General features: G+C 38.1%; 1 protein-coding gene across 21 annotated transcripts in view; it reads right to left on the reverse strand.

The window, feature by feature from the left end:
• The window catches only part of RBFOX2 (RNA binding fox-1 homolog 2), a 282,975-nt gene that overhangs the window by 186,037 nt on the left and 73,923 nt on the right, over window positions 1-23,015 (reverse strand). For 19 of the 21 annotated variants that reach the window (XM_074226826.1, XM_074226827.1, XM_074226821.1 and 16 more), the window contains exon 2: window positions 6,398-6,448. The exons of 1 other annotated variant lie outside the window; for it this stretch is intronic. In XM_074226826.1, the coding sequence (XP_074082927.1) occupies window positions 6,398-6,448 (51 nt within the window). One more of the 21 variants, XM_074226815.1, reaches the window with a different exon arrangement.

Consider the following 23,015-nt stretch of genomic DNA (forward strand, 5'->3'; position numbering starts at 1 on the left):
TAAGGAAAGACAACTGAATGTGTGTTTGACAGCCCCTGCTATGAACTAAGCTGGACTTATTAGCAGAGGCAGAAAGCACCTAGAGCCAGGGAGTCAAGCAGAAAAGAATCCTGAAAAAAATAGAAAACTTAAGAGGAAAACGTCAGGGAGAGGGGCGGCTAGGTGGTGTAGTGGATAAAGCACGGGTCTGGTACCTGGGTTCAAATCCGGTCTCAGACACTTAATAATTACCTAGCTGTGTGGCCTTGGGCAAGCCACTTAACACCATTTGCCTTGCAAAAAAAAACAAACTAAAAAAAGAAGTCAGGGGGAGTGGGGATCCAAGAGTTACGTCTGTCAACTATTCTATGTGAAATGAGGATAACATTTAGTAAGGAAACATGGACTCCTGTTAGTTCATTCTATTGTTGTGCTTCTGAGGTCTAGGAACTGAAATATCAAAAGAAAATAGGGGGAATCACTATGGTATTAAATCATGGCTTGATATTAATATGGAAGAGCACATTTCCAGAACCTTACTTTCATCTTTAATCTATAATGGTATCAAAATTCTGACAGAAGAGTCCCTAAAAATGAACTCATTCTTCTGTTATTCTGGTGTCCACAGATCGGCAGACAGATCTACCATGACTATAAAGAAGCTAATTTTCTTGTGTGTTTTTTAGCAGTCTCATCACTCTCTGCATTTTGTACCATGTTTATACCAACTACTGGTAGGGAAAAGCCAGTATAAACTGCTAAAGAATGAAAGGGTCCCCAGGGCAAGTCTCACAGCTTGAAGAGAGAGAGAGAGAGAGAGAGAGAGAGAGAGAGAGAGAGAGAGAAGGAGAGAAGAGAGGCCCACAGTCTGGACCAACTGGTCAGTGTTGTGGCAGAAGGCTTTCTCCACTAGAGGGGGGACCAACAATTCAGTAGAAAGTCTCATGCCCTACTGTCAAGCTAGTTGAACAAGATTTAAACAAAAAGCATCAAGTTAGAAATATGTTTCAGAAGGTATTCTTCTAAACATTTTCAATTAACATGCAAAAAAAAAAAATCACCAAAGCAAGAAGGGACTATATTTTTGTAATTTTAGAACAAAGAGAACACTTTTTAAAATAACTTTTTAGTCAATTTTATGTTCATTTCTAAATACCTCCCTTCCCCCACCCACTGAGAAGGGAAAAAAACTCAACTACTAAACTCATTACAAAAATGAAATCAAGAAAACAATTTTCTGCATTTGGAGGGAGGGAAGGGAGAAAAAAGGATAAAAGAAAGGGAAGGAGGGTAGAAGGGATGAAGGCAGGAATGGATCAACTTCCATCTGTAGCTAAATCCCTAAGTTCCGTATTTGGGGGGGGTTGCATTTTTTCATCATAAACCCTTTGAAATTGTGATGAACAACTGCAAATCAGAGCTATGTAACTGAGAAGGTAGATAAATTCTAGGTGACTATCTTGACAAAATTGCTGTGACTATATAAATTGTTCTCCCGACTTCACTTTCCATCAGTTTTTCTAAATCTTCCCAGGTTTTTCTGAAACTATCCTTCTCATCATTTATCACTGAATAGCATTTGATCATATTCATAAATCACATTCATAAGTCACTTACCAGCTGATAGGCACAATCACAAAAAAGGGCTACTAGAAATATTATATTTACATGGGACTTTTCCCCTCTCATTCCTTTGTAGTGTGGAACCAATAGGGGTAGAGGTGGGTCAAAGATATGATCGATTTTAGAGCTTTTTAGGCATAATTCCAAATTTTTTACAGAATGGTTGGGCTATTTCCATCAACAGTTTATGACTGGGGCAGCCAGGAGGCACAGTGAATAGAGCACCCCTCAGGGGTACCTGAGTTCAAATGTGACCTCAGACACTTAATAATTACCCAATTATGTGACACTGAGCAAGTCACTCCATTGTCTTAAAAACAAAAAGTTTATTTTTCCCTCCACATTCCCTCCAGTATTAGTCATTTTCCTTCTATGTCATCTCAGCCAAACTGATGAGTGTGAGGTGGTACCTCAAATTTCTTTTGATTTACATTTTTCTAATCTCCTGATTATTGACATCTTTTATTTCTTCCTCTGACCATTTATCAGCTAAAAACTGTATCATATCCTAGTATATTCAACTCAGTTCTCTACATATTTGAGAAACGAGACCTTTACAAAGAAACTTTCTGCAAAGAATTTTTTCCCAGTTTCCTGTTTTTCATCTACTTCTAGTTGCATTTGTTGGAGAAAAAAACTTTTCAATTTTATAGAATCAAAATAAATCATTTTAACTTCTGTAATACAATGTGTCTGGACATGAACTCTTCCTTTTTCCATAGAGATCAGACCATTTCTTCCATCCTCTACTACTTTGCTTATAATACTACTTTTATGCTTAAATCATGTACCCATTTTGAGCCTATCTTAGTGAGATTTTAGTCCATATCAGATTACTTTCCAATTTTCCCAACAGTTTTTGCCAAATAGTAAGGTATTTTGGCCTTCTCGAAACTTCTTTTTAGGTTTTTGCAAGGCAAATGGGGTTAAGTGGTTCCAAGACTAACATGAAGACAATTGAAAACTACTTGATGTCAACAGAGAGAAAATGGTCTTGAAAAGACCAAGCTCCCCTCACCATGGTACACAGTCTGCATGATCAGCAGGAGAGAGGGCAAAGTAATACAAAGAAAAATTTAAGAAGTGATTAACAGTGTCCCAGAAATAGAAGGAAAAAAAATTCATAAATGCAACCATTTCAAGTAGACACCAAGTTTCTGTATTTTACCAAACTCCTCTTCAGCCCCTTTGCATCCTTCCTTATTCATCTGTTAATGCTCAAGAATGCTCTTGAATCCTAGGGGAGGCTAGGTGGGGCAGTGGATAGAGCACTGGCCCTGGAGTCAGTAGGGCCCAAGTTCAAATCCAACCTCAGACATTCAATAAAATTACCTAGCTGTGTGGCCTTGGGCAAGCCACTTAACCCCATTGCCTTGAAAAAAAAAACTTAAAAAAAAAAGAATGCTCTTGAACCCATGAATTCAGCCCTTTTCAACTGAGCTCCATTCTGATACTCCTTCAAGCCTGCAAAAATTTGTGTTTACATTCTCGGTGTAACAAAGCCTTAGAAATAGTCACTTACCTTTGGAATTATACCTGTAGGTCAATGGAACTGTGCACACCCTTTGATCTGTACTAGAGATCACAAGAAAGGGGGGGGGGATTCCATGTGAATAAAAATATTCATAGTAACTCTTTTTGTACTGGCAAAGAATTGGAAATTGAGATGTCCATCAATTAAAAGTGGCTGAACAAGTTGTGCTATGAAGGGAATGGAACACTATTGTGCTCTAAGAAACGATGAGCAGGCAGATTTCAGAAGAACTTGGAAAGATTGACATGAATTGATGCAAAGTGAATGCATAGAACCCGAAGAACATTGTCCACAGTAACAGCAACACTGAGCAATTATCAATTATCTTAGATTCAATTCCTCTCAGCAACACAGTAACCAAAGACAATCCTAAAAGATCTGCAATGGAAACATGCCATCCACATCCAAAGAATTTGAATGTAGATCAAAGCATACTAGTTTCACCTTTTTTAAATTTAATTTTTTGCCTTTTCCTTCTTGTAGATTTTCCCCATTTATTCTGATTCTTCTTTTATATTAAGGACTAATATGAAAATATGTGTAACATGATTGTACATGTATAACCTATATTAGATTAATTGCTATATAGGGTGGGGGGAAGAAAGGGTAAGAGAAGAAAAACCTTACAAAAATAAATATTGAAAACTCATTTAATACTACAGAAAAAATAAATGAAATAAATCATTTTTAAAAAAAAGTCACTTACCTAGGGCAAACAGCATATGATGGTATTAAATAAGTAAAGTCCCAAATACTAACCAAGGAATAGGGAGAATAAATTGATAGGACTATATAACAGTTCATAGGGGAAAATGTGGGCTGCATAGGTCACCAGAGAAAGAAGTCAGTCAAAATGGTTAACGAAATGTTCTTTTATTACTAACCAGAATACACATAGTAACTGTTGCACTGATCTAACAGATCAGGAAATCTTTAGTTCAAAACTTGAGTTTAAAACCTACCTCAGATATTTGTTAGCTGCTGATCTGGGGACAAGTCATTTAATCTGCACAGAGCTGTTCAAAAGGGCCCAGCACAGAGCCTGGAAGAGAAGAGGTACTTCCAAGACCCTTCTCCCCCTCCTCTTCTCACTGTCTCATTCCTACCATGCCCTTCCAAGAAGAATATGAAGGGGGGTAAAGAGGAGAGGAGGGAAACTTCTTCCCCCATAATCAGATACAGAAAGAGACTATAAAGAAACAAGAAGTTGTGAGAGCAGTTGACCCTGGAATCTCACCCTCATCTGAACTAATCAAAGAAGGAAAGAGATACAGACTAGAATGGGGGAAAGGGAGAATTGGGGGGGGGGGGGCAACTAGAGAAAAGAGTTAATCCTTAAGCAATATAGACTCTAGCTAAGGATGAATAAAAATATTTCTAACTTTTTGAGGTGGCAAAATATGGGAATGGAGGAGGGGGTTTACATCAATTAGGGAAAAGACACACAAGTTATGTAAGCAAATAAATGTGATAGATTATTGTTTGAACTATCAACACGAAGACTAACCAGGATTCCAGGGGGCTTTTGGTTCTCTTCTGTTCTCAACAGACCAGAAAGTAGGACAGAAGTGGGACAGAAGAGTAGGCAGGTAGGTAAATAGGTGAGCAGGTAGGAAAGAAAGAAGGAAGGAAGGAAGGGAGGGAGGGGAAACGAAGTTTGGGAAATCTAACCAACCACAAGGCCTGAGGACTCCACAAGACAATCACCCCAGTAAAAGCTTTCATTGCCAGTGTGGAAGTGTACAAGAGCCTCTTGAATGGGCTTCTTGGGTCCCTCTGTAATCTAACCTATTCTCCACAACGCTGGTAAAGAGAGTTCCTTAAAAGCCTGGGTCTGATAACATCATCATTACCCTGTTCAATAAAATCTTGTAGCTCCCTATTACCTCCTGGATCAAATGAAAAGTCCCATTTGACACTCAAGTGCTTTCAGACTGGTTTGAACTTACCTTTCCAGTTTTATTCAATGTTAATCCCCTCATACACCACAACTAAACAGCTTTAGATGTTCCCTTCATTCATCTTTTAGAATCCTTAGCTTATTTCAAAATTCAGTTCAAATACTTTTTGCAACCTAAATGAAAATTAACCTGATCCCCATAGTTTCTAGTACCTCATCCACTACAAATGAACTTGTATTTATTTTGTATGTATTCAGAATATAAACATATTTTCCTTCAACTAAAACATAAACTCCTTGTAAGGCAGGATAGTTTTCTCTTTTTCTCTCCAGGTCATAACACAGCATATTGTAAGCAATTAATACATTTCTGGGGATTGACAAAAAAGGAAGTTTGCTTCACCTCATTCCACTTTACAGAGCCTATAAAGGAATTTATTAGATGACCAAGCCACTAGCTGTGGAAAGGTCTGGCAGTCCTACAAAGAATCTTGTCTCAAAGCTAAGAGATAGACTTCAGTAGAACCATTTAACATTACAATGACCAGCAACTGTAATATCATAAAAGAGACAGGAGGGGGAAACAAAGGCATATCTCAATCCCAGTATTTTCACACCAGAACATGAGAACCTCTATTCCTAAATAAGCAATCACACTTGTGTCCCTTTGTGAACAGGGAGTTCTGTTGACCCGCCATATTTGTATCACCATTGTTTAGCACAATGCCGTGCATCACGTAGTACTTAAATATGTGTTCTGTTCAAATTAAAGCATAACTTCCCCTGACAAATATGTCATCACTTCTGTACCAGTGGGCAGGTGTGGAACCTGAAGTGCTTCTACTTTAAGTAAATATGAAGGCAGGGGCCCACCCCACTCCCAACAGTCAGTCCATGCCATCCCATCCCATCCCAGCCCCTCCACTGTCTTTCCCTATTCAACAGGACCTTTCCCACATCACATTTCCATGTGCTGAATTCTCCAAGAAGGAGAATCCCAGAATACAGGCTAGCTCAATAGAATTGAAGATCAAGAGGTCAAGATTTGTGTGGATTAATAAGACACCGGACATCTCAAGTCAGAAAATCATTTTATAAGGTAAATTGGAAAGAAAAGTGGAAAATCTGTGATACTTAACTCTCAGCCCCATACTCTTCCTAGGTCCAATCATTTCTTAAAGACCCCATTGACTAAAATCAGGAAAAAATATCATTTCATTTACAGTTCTCCAAGTGTCTGCCTGAAAAAATAAGTCACAGCACTCTCTAAAATAAAAATTCATGTCAGGAAATGCCCTCTGCCCCACAAAACACATTCATTTACATACACCCGCTCTGAAGACAAAATAACAGATTCCTACCTGGCTGTCCCTCGCTGGGAATCCATGATAACCTGGGGTCAGTGACTCGTTCTAAAAGAAAAGGATGTTTTAAATGGTAAATGAGAGGAAACAATTGTTTAGTAGTCTGAGACCACGGCTGCACTATCACCCAGGGGATATGATACAAAACTCCATCACTGGAACCTGACTCTGCCATCACTTGCTCTACTTTAATTAACTATGTGACACATATCTCATAATAGAACCTAAAACCTGACCAAAAAACCTTATTTATTTTCTGGCAGAATTTTCTCCTTCCATCTCCAAATTCATATCTTAAAAAATGCTTTTCCTTCCCTTTATTTCTGTATACCTTTCATAGTATGTTGCAGTTTTAGTCTCTGTAAAAGACTTCTCTAATGAACCTAGAACTGCTGATTATCTCACACCATCCCAATGGAATCAATTCATGTTGATATGGACTTAGACAGTTATACATTAAGTCCTTACTACATGCTAAAAATTATATTCAACAGTGAGGATACCAAGAAAATCAAAAACATGATTGTTACATCCTTGGCAAACTCATATTGTACTAAGGGAGACAACATTCAAGTAAATATATTCATGCAGAATGCAGACAATATAAATTTTGAGAAATTTCAAAGAAAAGATGGGAGGAAGTCTCCCCAAGAAGGTGAAAAATGAACCGAATCTTGAAGATTAATGACTTGCCTATATTGGTTTAACAGATAGAGTTGTGAAATTGTTTACAAAAATAGTGTGAATTGTATCTAAACACTGTAACTGCAAGGTTATTTTCTAATTAGTAACCAAGAATCCTGAAGTCTGTGTTCTACAAGAGGCAATCCTTAAGAGATTTCAGAAATTAATATTTTTGAAAGCTAACTTGCATCAAATGTTATGGTTTGTTGTCCCTTCTTTTATACCAAAGAGAAGTCTAAAGTATTGTGGTGTTAAAAGATAAAAATGTTAATATTATATAAAACTAAACATATATTTTTTGCATTTCAGAGTTTCTATACTTTTTCTCTGTTGTTTACCACTTCCACAAGAACTCCCAAAAAAATCTCCACTTACTTAGGTCAATCTATGATATACTGAGGCCAAGATAGGGAAAGTCATAATGAAAAAAGTGATAATTGTGCAATCAAAAGTTGTCCCTACTCCAAAAATAAAGGTAGATCAGGGTGCAGCTAGGTTGCCCAGTGGATACAGCACCAATCCTGGAGTCAGGAGGACCCAAGATCAAATCCAGCTTCAGACACTTAATGATTACCTAGCTATTTTGTGAACATGGGCAAGTCACTTTAACCCACTGCCTTGCAAAAGCCAAGAAAAAGAAAAAAGAAAAAAGTGGATCACAAACAAATTGTATCTCTCCTCAGTATTCTAGTCTTGTCTCATTCAGTTTTAAAATTGTTCGCTCAGAGGGCAGTCAGATTGCAGAGACTTGTCTGAAGTCTCCTAAATTTCTCCCCTCAAAAACATTAATACCTCAAAACAAATTTTATAGAATCAGAAACATCAAGAGGAGAGGGTGAAATAATTTTCAGCACAAAACAACTCAGAAGGTTGGCAGGAAAGTTCTGTCTTCCAGGGGAGAGTGGAGCACAGTCTGGTACAGGCCCTGCCCATGCAGGTCCCACTCTGGCAAAGCAACAACAGTCCTTGGGAGTGATTGAATCAGACTTTCACAACTCTCAGCCCAGACAGGAAGAGGGAACTACATTAGAGCAAAGGGAGATGACCAAAGACCCTTTGCTGACCCTAGGAGGAGGATCTATGGCATGGCCCAGAGGCAGTTCCCCAGATTGCTAACCCAGGGTGCAGAGGGGTACTGGCAGGAGTGAGGATCTTGAGCCCAGTTCCAGGATGGAAGAGTGCTTTCGGGCACTCACAGAACCAGAGCAGAGCCAGAAAGGCAGTGATCACACCTCTCCTTAGATCATATTGCCTTGGAAGAACTGAAAACATACAGACCCTCAGAGCTAGCTTTGAAAATAGCAGCACTAAAAAATCTGAAACCTGGTACAGTGTCCCCTTAACCCCGGGAGCAGAGCCCAACCTTAAAATAAATTAAAAGTGAAGAAATAATTTAGGAAAATTGGCAAATAAAAACCCAAACAAACACTCCTCAAAAAAATGACCCTAGAAAGATACTACGGTGACTGGGAAGATCAAAACACAAATTTTGAAGAAGACAACAAAATCAAAGCACCACATGCAAAGACCCTGGAAGAGGCAAAAAGGGATTTTAAAAATCAAATAAGAGAGGTAAAGGAAAAGTGTTTGGGGGGGTTGGGGGGGAAGGGGGAAGCACACAGAAAGTAATGGAACCTTCTGGAGAGCTATTTGGAACTATGCCCAAAAGGCAACAAAAATGTGCATAACCTTTGACCCAGCAATACCACTACTGGGTCTATACCCTGGAGAGATGATGGAAAAAGGGTGAAAACTTCACTTGTACAAAAATATTCATAGCAGCCCTGTTTGTGGTGGCAAAGAATTAGAAATTAAGTAAATGTCCTTCAGTTGGTGAATGGCTTAGCAAACTGTGATATATGTAAGTCATGGAACACTATTGTTCTATTAGAAACCAGGAGGGATGGGATTTCAGGGAAACCAGGAGGGATTTGCATGAACTAATGCTGAGTGAGATGAGCAGAACCAGAAAAACACTGCACCCTAGCAGCAACATTGGGAGTGATGTTCAGCCTTGAAGGACTTGCTCATTCCATCAGTAAAACAATCGGGAACAATTTTGGGCTGTCTGAAAAGGAGAGTACCATCTGTATCCAGATAAGGAGATGTGGAGTTTGAACAAAGTGCAAGGACTATTCCATTTAATTTAGAAAAAAAGCAGATATCTTATTATCTGATCTTGTTACCTCTTAGAATTCTCTTCTCTTTAAGGATATGATTTCTCTCTCTCATCAGACCCAATTTGGATCAAGGTACAACATGGAAACAAAGTAAAGACTGACAGAGTGCTGTCTGTCGGGGTGGGGGGAGGGAAGCAAGATTGGGGGAAAATTGTAAAACTCAAATAATATCTTTAATAAAAATAAATTTAAAAAAAGAAAGTAATGGAAGAAAATCATGAAAAAGGTATCAACAGCTTAGTAACAGGGGCACAAAGAATACTGACAAAACTAATACCTTAAAAAACAGAATAGGCCAAATGTTTAAAACATAAAAATGCACTGATGAAAAGAACTCCTTAAAAAGCAGAATTGGTCAAATGGAAAAGGAGCACAAAAGTACATTACAAAAAATAATTCCTTAAAAATAAGAATTGGGGGGGGCAGCTTGGTAGAGCAGCACATAGAGCACAAGCCCTGGAGTCAGGAGGACATGAGTTCAAATCCAGTCACAGACACTTAATAATTGCCCAGCTGTGTGACTTTGGACAAGTCACTTAACCCCATTGACTCAAATTAAAAAAGAAAAAAATTGATTTAAAAAATTCGGAACTGGGCAAGTGGAAGCTTATTCACTCCATGAGACATCAAAAAATAATAAAACAAAATCTAAAGAGGAAAAAAGAATAAAATGTGAAATATCTCATTCAAAAAACAACATAGAAAAATAGCTCAAGGGCAGATAGTTTCAGAATTATTGGATTACTTGAAAACTAAGATCCAAAATAGAGCATAACACTTTTTTTTCCTCTTACTTTATTTTTCTTCAGATTTCTCTATTTGGGGGAGGGGAGAGTATGTTGACTTCTACTTCAAGTCTATTGTAGTATTGTGAAAATAAATAAATCAATTAAATACAAAACTGAGCACAGACATCATTTTTTCAAGACAATTATCAAAGAAAACTGCTCTGATAGCCTTGAACCAAAGGGTGAAATAGAAATTGAAAGCATTCATTGATCACTTTCTGAAAGAGCTCCCAAAATGAAAACTACCAAGAATATTATAACCTAATTCCAGAATTCCCAGGTCAAGGAAAAAATTCTGCAAACAGTCAGAAAGAAACAATTCAAGTATCATGGAACCACAGTCAGCATAACACAAGACTTAGCAGGTTTTTGATTAAAGAAGCAGGGAGAGCTTGAAATAGGATATAGTCTAGAGGGCAAAGAAGCTTAGATTACATTCAAGAATCACTTATCCTGCAAAACTGAGTATAATCTTGAGGGGGGAGGGGAAATGGAATGTTAATGAAATAAAGGACTTTCAAGCATTTCTGATAAAAAGATCAAAGACCAAGAAAACTTGACTTTCAAAGGCAGGACTCAACAGAATTATAAAAAGATAAACAGGAAGGAGAATTGTAAAGATTAAACTGTTCATATTCCTACATGAGAAAATGATATTTATAACTCTAAAAACTTTTTCATTTTTAGGACAGCTAAAAAAATACATAAACAGAAAGCAGTAATGGTATGATTATCTTTTTAAAAATAAAATTAAGGGATGAAAAAGAAGAATGCACGAATGGGATGATAAATCATCTGACATAAAAGGGAACTGAAAGACTTTACAATGGAGGGAGAAAAGGGGGTAAGTGAGGAAAGGAGCACATGAACCTTACCTGCATCATGATTAGCTCAAAGAAGTAATAATATACACTCTCAGCTAGGTGTAGAAATCTATCTTACAATGGGACAGCTAGGTAGCGCAGTGAATAGAGCACCAAACTTGGAATCAGGAGTACCTGGGTTCAAATCTGGCCTCAGACAATAATTGTCTAGCTGTGTGGCCTTGGGAAAGTCACTTAACCCAACTGCCTTGCAAAAACCTTAAAAAAAAGAAGAAAAAAAGAAATCTGTCTTATACAGGAAAACAGGAAAGGGAGGTGATGGTAAAAGTCAGAAAGAGAACACTTGGAAACAGACAGGGTAAAAGGAGAGAAAGTAGGATAAATGGAGAAAATAGGATGGAAAGAAATACACTGTAATCATAACTGAAAAAGAATTTAAAAAAAGAAAAAGAATTTTTACAGTGAGTTTCTTTGATAAAGACTATTCATTTCTCAGATATTTATAAAACTAAGTCAAATTTGCAGGAATAAGAGCCATTCCTGAAATGATAAATAATCAAAAGGATATGAACAGATAGTTTTCAGACAAAGTATTCAGAGCTATCTAAAATCCTTTTTAAAATGCTCTAATGCACTATTACTGAGAGAAATGCAAACTAAAACAACTCTGAGCTGTCAAACTAATGTGACAGAAAAAGAAAATGACTGTTAGAAGAGATATGAAAAAATTAAAATAATAATGTACTGTTGGAAAAAAAACAGATATCTTATTGTCTGATCTTGTTACCTCTTAGACTTCTCTTCTCTTTAAGGATAAGATTTCTCTCTCATCACACCCAATTTGGATCAAAGTACAACATGGAAACAAAGTAAAGACAGACAGAGTGCTTTGGGGGGGGCAGTGAAGCAAGATGGGAGAAAATTGTAAAACTCAAATAATACCTTTAATAAAAAAAAATTTAAAACCTAAAAAAAAAAGAAATTGTATCATGAATCAATCATTCTGGAGAGCAATTTGAAACTGTCCTAAGTGCTATAAAACCATGCATACCCCTTGACCAAGCAATACCAATTCTAGGTCTGTACCCCAAAGAGATAAGAATTAGAAATTGAGGGAATGTCCATCAATTGGGGAACAGTTAAACAAGTTGCTATATATGGATTGTGACAAAAAAATTGTGTTTTGAGAAATGATGAATAGGATGCTCTTAGCAAAACCTAGAAAGATTTACATGAACTGATGCAAAATGAAACAAGCAGAATTAGTAAAACATTGTATACAGTAATGGCAATATTGTTTGTGTGATGGTCTACAATGAACAACTTAACTATTCTTGCAATGCAATTATCCAAAACAATTCTGTAGGGCTTGTGATTAAAGCCGCTGTACAACTCCAGAGAAGGAACTGGCAGAGGCTGAATGAAGATCAAAAATATTTTTGGTTTATTTTTCTTGGAGTTTTCTATCTGTGTTTTCTTTCACAGAAAGACTTATATGGAAATGTGTTTTGCTTGTTTTTTTAATGAGGGGAGAAGAGGTGGGGAGGAAAAGAATTTGGAACTCAAAATTTGAAGGAAATAGAAGAATGTTAAAATTATTTTTTTTACAGATAATTGGGGAAAATATTAAATAAAAAAACTTTTTTTAAAAAAGAGATTAATGGAAATTTTAGAGAAAGCTGCTTCAGTTGAATGAGTCTAGTAGTGAGACTGAAGAGGAGGTAAAATAAATGTTGCTGAATTGAATTAAACATTTCAGAAAATTTACTTACAAAGGACAAGAATGAAGAAATATTACCACCGACTAGCTGCGCAAGTCCCAACAAGTCACTGAATCACTTTAACTTCAATTTCCTGAGCTGTAAAATGGTAGCACTAGAGTTCACAGTACCTTTTTCATAGAGTTGTTGCTGAGAATATTTTGTGACCACTAAAATTTGAATGGTAATTTAATATGTATCAAGGCCTAAACAAAGAGCTTAGAAATCATAACAGTTACTTTCCTCTTTGTTTTACAATGTGTACAACAATTTGTAAAGCAAAGACATCCATGGTTACAAAATTACAGATTTCTGAAGTATGAAGGAGAGAATGTATATGGCTAATTTGGACTGTTATGCAAATGGCTGCAAACATCCATACTACTGAACCTGGAATTTATCATGTAATCAAATCTGAAAGGCGTAGAGGAAAAGGGTGAAGTCCAACCTATTACACATTTCTTAGAAAATTCTGCTAAATTTTCATTCAAATTTACTCAAGTTCACAAGTTCTATCAAAGTAATCTTCCTTCTTCAAGAGGTTATCATTCCTCTGCCCCAAACCCTTCAAAGACTCCTTACTATCTAGAAATAAAATTCCAATTCCTCACCTTGGCATTAACAGGGCATGACAACCTTGGTGTCATTCAACTCACTCCCCATCAGACATCTCTGTGCACCACAGCCATATGAATCAAGATCCCTTACACACAGCCCGAAGCTGTCCATACATCATTCTCTATACTTGAAATTCTTTCCCCCTCATTTTCTAGCAACTGAAATCCTATACATAATTCAAAATTTAGATCAAATGCTATTTTGTCTTCTCTGTACCTCAAACAATTTGAATAAACTTCTTAATTGTCTATCAGGACCTATCCTGCATTATGGGGTAGTTAGATGGCAAAGTGGATAGAGCTCCAATAATGACAACAGGAAGACTCATCTCTCTGAATTCTAATCTGGTCTCAGACATTTACCAACTATGTGACCCCAGGCAAATCATTTTACCCTTTGCTTCCATTTCCTTATCTATAAAATGAGCTAGTGAAGAAAATGACCAACTAACAACTTTGCCAAGAAATCCCAAATAAAGTCACAAAGAGTCGAACACAATTGAAAAACAACATCCTGCGTTTATGATCATTTCTTGAGCTATTCTATGACTTCTAAAGTATCTTAATTTTCATAAAACCAAAAAATTGAGCAAAATGTATTTATTAAGTGCTAATTCTTTGCCAAGCCCAAGGGAGAGAAACAAGTACAAAAGAAAGCATCTCAGTCCTTATAGTAATAGCTTATTAATATTAGGGGGGGGAACAAGAGGGGGGGGGCCAGCAAAGAGCATTTCAATTGGGGATTCAATCACAGAGATTATGAGGGGAGTTTTAATGGAGTTATTGACCTGCCTTTTCCAAGAGAAATGGACCTTCTGGACACAGTCTTTAGAGGTTCAAGAGTGCAGAGGGGAAGAAGATGACAAGAAGTGGCCCAGGTGTAGGCACCTAGCTTACCTAGCTCAGCTAGCCTGAATGGGCTACATGAGTAGGAGGGCTGAGGGTGTTGGGAGGATACAATTCCAATATTCAAAAGGCTAAGTCCCCAGGCACAATATTGGGATGTCCTGACTTGAGAAAAAAATCAAGGTTACAACACACCAGGTAGAAAGCAAAATCTCATCTACAAATGAGACGGACTTCCCTATTTTTTTTCTTGAACAACTAACTAGAGGGGCAATTTTTGTGTGCTTAGAATAAAAGGTCATGGTAGGGGCAGCTAGGTGGCATAGTGGATAAAGCACCAGCCCTGGAGTCAGGAGTACCTGGATTCAAATCTGGTCTCAGACACTTAATAATTACCTAGCTGTGTGGCCTTGGGCAAGCCACTTAACCCCGTTTGCCTTGCAAAAAAAAAAATAACTAAAAGAATAAAAGGTCATGGGAGGGACACATAATCCTGAGTTATATTAAAACTTACAAAACTTGACAAAAACTAAGAAATAACATCTATCCAGGCCAGCAATATCCACCAAGGTCTAAAGGAAAACATTAAACATGATTAATTAATCCCCAAAGGGAATTCTATTCAGAGACAGAAGAAAGGAAAACACATTACATTTAAGAACTCTAATCCATTTCTCTTTATTTTATATTAACAAACATCTAATTCTCAGTTTCTTTCTACTTTCTGGTATTCCCAGGAGACACTGCTAAAAAGAAAGTATTCCTCTCATAATCTTGAGATTATCAAATCTTAGCCTAATATTTTGAACCATATTGTTTGTTTTTTACTACCTCAGCTATTCCACTAAATTACAAGCAGCTGACTGTTGTTTCTAATGTAGTTTGAGAACTAATAGATTTAAGTTTCTTTCACTCAAACTTTTACTTATTCTTTTCCTTGCGCTTCAAGATGTTTTGTACTTCTAAATGAATTTTTATTATGTCATCTGGATCTAATAACCTGATTGGCACATGACCAAACAAGTTACTTTAGAGAATTGTCATTTTTATTGTATTAGTACAACTCAACTATATTTCTATAAAGAATGCTGAGTAGGGGCAACTAGGTGGCACAATAGTAGAGCACTGGTCCTGGAGTCAGGAAGACCTGAGTTCAAATCCGGCCTCAGACACTTAATAATTACCTAGTTGTATGACCTTGAGCAAAGTCACTTAACTCCACTGTCATGCAAAAAAAAAAAAAGTATGCTGAATAGTTAAGAGTTGTCCAAATCTGGTATATGAGAGTGTGTGTGTATACATACAGATATAATCTGTATGTGTGTATATATTTCACATGTGGAAATGAGATTCTCCTAGTTCAGGGTCCTGGGGTGTCCTTTCTAAAGATCTGCAATTAGACCACACTTATCTCATCTTCCTCCTTCTTCCACCACAGAGAGAATTTAAGTTTCATCCAGGGGTTTGGTTTCTTTAAGTCTTGTTTCTAATAGATCTGCAACACAAGAATCCTTGGCAAATATTTATTTTCCTTTGTTTCTTTTAATTCTTAAGTTTCCTTTTCTATTCTTCTTTTGGATTTACTACTTCTTAGAAGTATCTCATCATTTTCCCTGATACTTGGTAGAGAAAGTTTCCCAGAATCACTGACTTTCTGCCTCCATTACTTAGTCCAACTGGTATCTGAATGAGAACTACTTCTTTCCCATCTTTGCCAAGCCACTCTCCCCAGAAAGTTCCTGCCACTCAGGGGCAATTTCTACTGATCACTGCTAGATCTGTTGTCTGCAGTCAAGGACAATCAAGTTCAATTTTTCTTCTAGTGACGTCCTTTATTTAAGGATTTCTGATCCTTATTCCACTCAAGCCTTCTAAATAACATCAGTTCCTTAAAGCCATCCCCATAAGGTCCTGTCTCTGTACTTTCATCATCCCCAAATTGGTCAATGTCATTCCTAAAATATGGTGTCCCTTAAGAGAAAACAACACTCTATTAAAGCAGGCTCAAATTACCCTGGTGATCATTTTCAAATTTTTGTTAATAAACACTTTTAAATCTTCCCTTTTTTTTTCAGGGTTAAGTGGTTTGCCCAAGGCCACAAAGCTAGGTAATTATTAAGTGTTTGAGACCAGATTTGAACTCAGGTACTCCTGACTCCAGGGCCCATGCTCTATCCACTGCACCACCCAGCTGCCCCTAAATCTTTTAAAGAGCAAAGAATCTGGAAAGAAAGGATACAAAAGCTGAATCCCAGGTCCACAAAAACTAGCTATGTGACCAAAACATTTAAAATCATTTAATTAGATGGTCAGCTAGATGGTATAGTATAAAGATGGCTGGTTTAGAGTCAGGCAGCAGCTGTTCAATCATCCAGTTCATTTTACAAATAAGGAAATTGATTTACCCAGGGTCACTCAGCTAGTGTCTAAGGTCAAATTTGAACTCAGGCCTTCCTGATTCCGGCTCCTCATTCAATCCAATGAACTACCTAGTTACTTAGAGACTTAAATTCAAATTTGACTTCAGACACTTACTAGTTCTCTGTGACCCTAGATAAGTCACTTAATGGCCTCTTCCATAAAAGATTATATTTGGGAAGTCCTTTCCAAACTTTTTTTTTTTTAGGTTTTTGCAAGGCAAATGGGGTTAAGTGGCTTGCCCAAGGCCACACAACTAGGTCATTATTAAGTGTCTGAGACTGGATTTGAACCCAGGTACTCCGGACTCCAGGACCGGTGCTTTATCCACTGTGCCAACTAGCCGCCCCCCCTTTCCAAACTTTTAAGCACTTCAGAAATGTCAGTTATTATTACTAGTGTGACTGGATGGCATCGAAAGCCATTCCTTCCAATTCTAAATCTATGATCCTATATGATCTCCTCAAACCTAGGAGTACATTCTTTAAAAGAGGAAACTAGGGGCAGCTAGGTGATGCAGTGCATACAGCACTGGCCCTGGAGTCGGGAATAACTGATTTCAAATCCTACCTCAGACACATAATAATTACCTAGCTGTGTGGCCTTGGGCAAGCCACTTAACCCCATTGCCTTGTTAAAAAAAAAAAAAAAAGAGGAAACTAGTATCAGGGATGCTATAGGCTATCACTGCTGCTCTTTTTTTTCCTTCCACTCCTCTGAGTGCTACTGTTCCTTGTAATCATTATCCTCATCATCTTCACATCAAGGCAGCAAGATGAGATAGAGCACTGATCTGACAATGAGGACGTCCAAATTCTGCCTCAGACACTTAGCAGCTGGATGACCCTAGGGATGTCACTTAACTTGTTGTGAGATCAATGAAATCCCATGTAAAGTATTTAGCCAGTCATAAAGTCTAACTCTTATTATTAACACAATGGTAATAACACCAGCTGCAGCAGCGGCTCAATTTCTATGAAAGGTTTATAATGGACTTCCCTCATAAGAACTCAATATCAGATTGATCCTTCCCTCTTAAGAGGGGGAAAAAAGTAACTTGCCCCGAGTCACATGACTGAGAAGTAAAAAAACAAACCAAAAAAATGGCCTGTTCTTAACCTGACCTCACCTTTTTACCTGAGTCCCTCTTAGACTACTGTCAAAAATTTCAAAACAACCTACAAGCATTTTCTGAGAAACACAGCAAAGCTAAATTAGCCCATACTGGGTTGAAACCAATGTCAATAGTCACTAGCATCATACAGCAACTGAACCATCCAATCACTTATGCTTCAGTCAGTGACTTATACTTCAATGTAAGTGAGTGACTTTTGCTTCAGTAAATTATTCTCAATATGCTCATATTCAGAATGAAAACAATAAGGTATCTCTCTCTCTTACTCAGCCAACAACATTTCTCATCATTTTCCTTTTCCAAGTCCCTCCTAAATGGATATTTGTCCCTTTGAGCTTCTCAGAAAAAGTCAAAAAAGTTGGGGGAAGCTAGGTGGTGCAGTGGATAGTGCACCAGCCCTGGAGTCAGGAGGACCTGAGTTCAAATTCGGCCTCAGACACTTAATAATTATCTAGCTGTGTGACCTTGGGCAAGCCAGTTAATCCCATTTGCTTTGCAAAAAAACTTTAAAAAAAAAGGTCTTTGAAAGTCCGGACACTTCTGGAACACTATTGTTCTATTAGAAATCAGCAGAGAGGGGAATTCAGAGAAGCCTGTTAGGATTTCCATGAACTGATGCTGGGCAGAACCAGAAGACCATCGTATACCCTAACAGCAAGGTGGGAATGATGTTCAATCTTAATGGATTTACTCATTTCATTAATGAAACAATCAGGGTACCTGTGATGGAGAATACCAAAGCAAGAATTGTGGAGGGGGCAGCTAGGTGGCACAGTGGATAAAGCACCAGCCCTGGAGTCAGGAGTACCTGGGTTCAAATCCGGCCTCAGACACTTAATAATTACCTAGCTGTGTGGCCTTGAGCAAGCCACTTAACCCCATTTGCCGTGAAAAAAAAACCTAAAAAAAAAAAACCCTAAAAAAAAAAAAAGAATTGTGGAGTTTAAACAAAGACCAAAGACTATTACCTTTAATTTTTTTTTAAAAAAAGTTATTATGTAATTTTGCTATCTCTCTTATTTTATTTTTTCCTTAAGGATATGATTTCTATCTCAACATATTCAATTTTGATCAATGTCTAGCATGGAAACAATGTAAAGACTATCAGGCTTTGTTCTGTGAGGAGTGGGGGGAAGGAAGCAAGGTTGGGAGAAAAATTGTAAAATTAAAAAAAGAATTAAAAAAAAAAAGAAAAAAGAAAGTCCAGGCACTTGCTGTCCTACCACATAACTTTCAGGGGTAAAAAGAATTGTTTCTGATTAGTCCCTGTCCCCACTTCCACCAACTACATCTTCTACCCTTTTTTTTTAAGGTTTTTGCAAGGCAATGAATGGGGTTAAGTGGCTTGCTCAAGGCCACACAGCTAGGTGATTATTAAAGTGTCTGAGTCTGGATTCGAACTCAAGTACTCCTGGATTCCATGGTCTGTGCTCTAGTCACCCCCTACCCCCTTCACTCTTTTTATTTTAAAGATTTTATTTATTTTGAGTTTTACAATTTTTCCCTTAATTTTACTTCCCTCCCCCCATCCCCACAGAAGGCAGTCTGTTAGTCTTTACATTGTTTCCATGGTAAACATTGATCCAAATTGAATGTGATGAGAGAGAAATCACATCCTTAAGGAAGAAACATAAAGTATAAGGGATAGCAAGATCAGACAATAAGATATCAGATGTTTTCTTATAAATTAAAGGAAATAGGGGCGGCTAGGTAGCGCAGTGGATAGAGTACCAGCCCTGGAGTCAGGAGTACCTGAGTTCAAATCTGGCCTCAGACACTTCATAATTACCTAGCTGTGTGGCCTTGGGCAAGCCACTTGACCCCATTGCCTTGCAAAAAATCTAAAAAAAAAAAAAATTAAAGGAAATAGTCCTTGGTCTTTGTTCAAACTCCACTCTTTCTCTGGATACAGATGGTATTCTCCATCACAGAAAGCCCAAAATTGTCCCTGATTGTTACACTGATGGAATGATCAAGTCCATCAAGGTTGATCATCTCCCCTCCCCCCACCTTGTTGCTGTTAGGGTGTACAGTGTTTTTCTGATTGTGCTCATCTGGCTCAGCAGCATCAGTTCATGCAAATCCTTCCAGGCTTCCCTGAAATCCCGTCCCTCCTGGTTTCTAATAGAACAATAGTGTTCCATGACATACATATATAACAGTTTGCTAAGCCATTCCCCAATTGAAGGACATTTACTTGATTTCCAATTCTTTGCCACTGCAAACAGGGCTGCTATGAATATTTTTGTACAAGTGATGTTTTTACCCTTTTTTCATCATCTCTTCAGGGTATACACCCAGTAGTAGTATTGCTGGATCAAAGGGTGTGCACATTTTGTTGCCCTTTGGACGTAGTAAGAGACTGCTCTCCAGAAAGGTTGGATGAGTTCATAGCTCCACCAACAATGTATTAGTGTCCCAGATATCCCACATCCCTTCCAACATTGATCATTGCCCTTTCTGGTCATACTGGCCTGTCTGAGAGGTGTGAGGTGGTACCTGAGAGATGCTTTAACTTGCATTTCTCTGATAAGTAATGATTTAGAGCAATTTTTCATAACTATAGATCGCTTTGATTTCCTCTTCTGTAAATTGCCTTTGAATATCCTTTGACCATTTGTCAATTTATCCCCTTCACTTTTTTTTTTTAGGATTTTGCCAAGGCCACACAGCTAGGTAATTATTAAGTGTTTGATGCCAGATTTGAATTCAAGTACTCCTGACTCCCAGGCCAGTGCTCTATCCACTGTGGCACCTAGTTGCCCCATCCCCTTCACTCTTAAGCCCAGCAGCAAGGACCTAATGATTCATTTCATTATAGCGGAAGGAGGTAAGGCTGCCCCTGGAGAAGGTCCAAAGAACTTCTACCATTTCCTGGGCTGGAAAATGAGAGAATCTTAAAACTTCAAAGAGATTTCAGAGACCCTCCCACAACACTACCACTTCTCTCTATCTTAAGGCCTTTCAATTGAAGGACAGCTCAAACTGTTTGAAAGTTTTTCCTCCTATCTAGTCCTGATCTATCTTTGCCAATTCCCACCTAATTCTTACCTCTGAGGCCAAGCAGAAAGAGTCAATTAATCAAGGGTCATTCAAGTAGGCCCTAGGAACTATGTCAAGCACTGAGATATACAAAGACAAAAGGTATGAAGTTCCTGCCATTAAGGAATTGCTATCCTATCAGAATTGAAAATATGTACAAATTAAACACAATTTAGAGGAAGAGAGTAAATTCTTGATGTTCCTTCTAGTACCTGAAGACTGATAAGCCTCTCTCAGGTTTGGCTTCTCCAGTTTAAATATAAACTGTCTTCCAGAGAAGAAACCCAGGCTATCTTGAGATCATATAAAAAGTGCTCCAAATCACTACAACTTAGAGAAATGCAAATGAAAGCAACTGAGATTCCTCACACCCATCACAGCAAGAAAAATGACAAAGAGGAAAAACAATGAATACTGGGGAGGCTGTGGGAAATCAGATGTTCTGATGTGCTGCTAGCAGACACATGAACAGATACAGTCATTCTGGAAAGGAGCTGGAATATTACATAAAAGGACTGACTATTCTACTCCTGAACCTATTCCCAAGAGAGCCAAGAAATGTGAAAAAGTCCTAGAAGAACAACAAAAAAAATTCATTGCAATCCACAGTGTGAAAATTCAGCCTGAAAACCTGACCCAGAAGACACAAACATACTAGACCGAGGAAGGAAAGGGACATCCAGGAACACCCAGCCAAATTCAGGCTGCCTAAAACAAGTCAGTTGCCTGAACAACTGGAGAAAGTGTCTGAGGTGAGGCTGGAGTGACCCTGAAGATCCTTCAAATTTAAGATTTATTACCTAAGGTTAAGATTTTAAAAAACGAACTGGAGGAGGCCTAGGTGGGCAGAGCCACCAATTACAGCAGAATATCCACAAGCAATGGCTATAATACACTATGATACAGACCACAAGGTTTTGTGGTAGGAAGAATAGTAAGAGCTAAACTGAGACAAGACCAAGGATCCCAGGATGTGAAGCCAGAGGTCACCTAGCCAAACCCTTTATGGTAGGATGGGATCATAGAGGCTCAGGAGAGCAGGTCCTCAAACTTCCAGCTCAGGAACCCCTCTACCATACAGATCATTCTGATGAAAAGAAAAGAGGAATCCATTTAGAAAAGAGGGTGGTCATAGAGCCCACAAACAAGGTCCAAGGTGAGAGAATGGAAGGAACATGACCTCTGTAACAGACAAAAGAAGCACTGGTCTTCAAAGATGTCTCCAGTACAGAGACATCCATCTGGGCAGCTTGTCTATTAATATGTGTCTTCGTACCAACTAAAAGCCTGTCGTGTTTCTGCAACTAAGACCAGAGAAGTAGGTGAGGGCTGCTATTTTCCTCCAAGGGCTTTGAAAAAGGAATAAGTAATTTGTGAAGACTTCACAATAAACAGTTCCACTTTCTTTTTTTTTTAACAAGTGATTTTTTTATATATTACTAAAATATTCTTGTTTAAGAGTACACATAATACCCCCTCCCCCCCAAATACAGACCCTTATGAGAAATAAAGTAAAAATAAGAGGAAAAAAACATGTTTCAGCCTGTGTTCTGATAACTATCAGCTTTGTTTTTGGGTGGATCACATTCTTTATGGTAAGTCCATCACAAAAAATTAACTTCCGTATTTTTCCATTGTTGCTGTAGCTGATTGTAATTCCCTCTATCCATTCCTCCCCACTACCATCTATTATATTTTCTCTCTCCTTTCACTCTGTCCTCTTCAAAAATGTGTTGTAGAATAGCTGAGTGGCACAGCAGACTGATCACCAGTCCTGGGGCCAAAAGGCCCAGAACCCACATACCACCCCAAGACCCAGCAACCCCAGACAAGCCATCCAATCCCAGTCCCTTGCAAGAAGTAGAAAAGAAAATGTGTTATATATGACTATTCTCTCCTATGATCTACCCTCTCCTTTATCACCCACATCCCCCTCCTTCCCCCCCCGGCTGCCTCTATGTCTGGCCTCCTGGCTTCTCAGGCTTCCTTGAAGATTCCAATCCAATTCCACAAGCTGCAGGAGATCATTCATTCCCAGTACCCAAGCCACCTTTGGCCCTTTCCTCTGAGATTCTCCCTACTTCCACAATTTCTGGTATAGTCTCCATTAAAATAGAAGCTCTCTGAGAGCAGGTTTCATGTTTTTGCCTTTCTTTGTATCACTGCTGTTTGGCATATAGCAAACTCCAAATAACAAAAGGCTGAATAACTGAGACTCGAGGGGTGAATAACATGTGTTTGAAACTTGATTTTTTGACCTACTAGCAAAGGCTACTGCTACTGATGCCTCTCAGGCACTGGACTGGCTAAGAGTTCATCTC

The sequence above is a fragment of the Macrotis lagotis genome, chromosome 2 (assembly GCF_037893015.1).
Source record: "Macrotis lagotis isolate mMagLag1 chromosome 2, bilby.v1.9.chrom.fasta, whole genome shotgun sequence".
Lineage (NCBI taxonomy): Eukaryota > Metazoa > Chordata > Mammalia > Peramelemorphia > Peramelidae > Macrotis > Macrotis lagotis.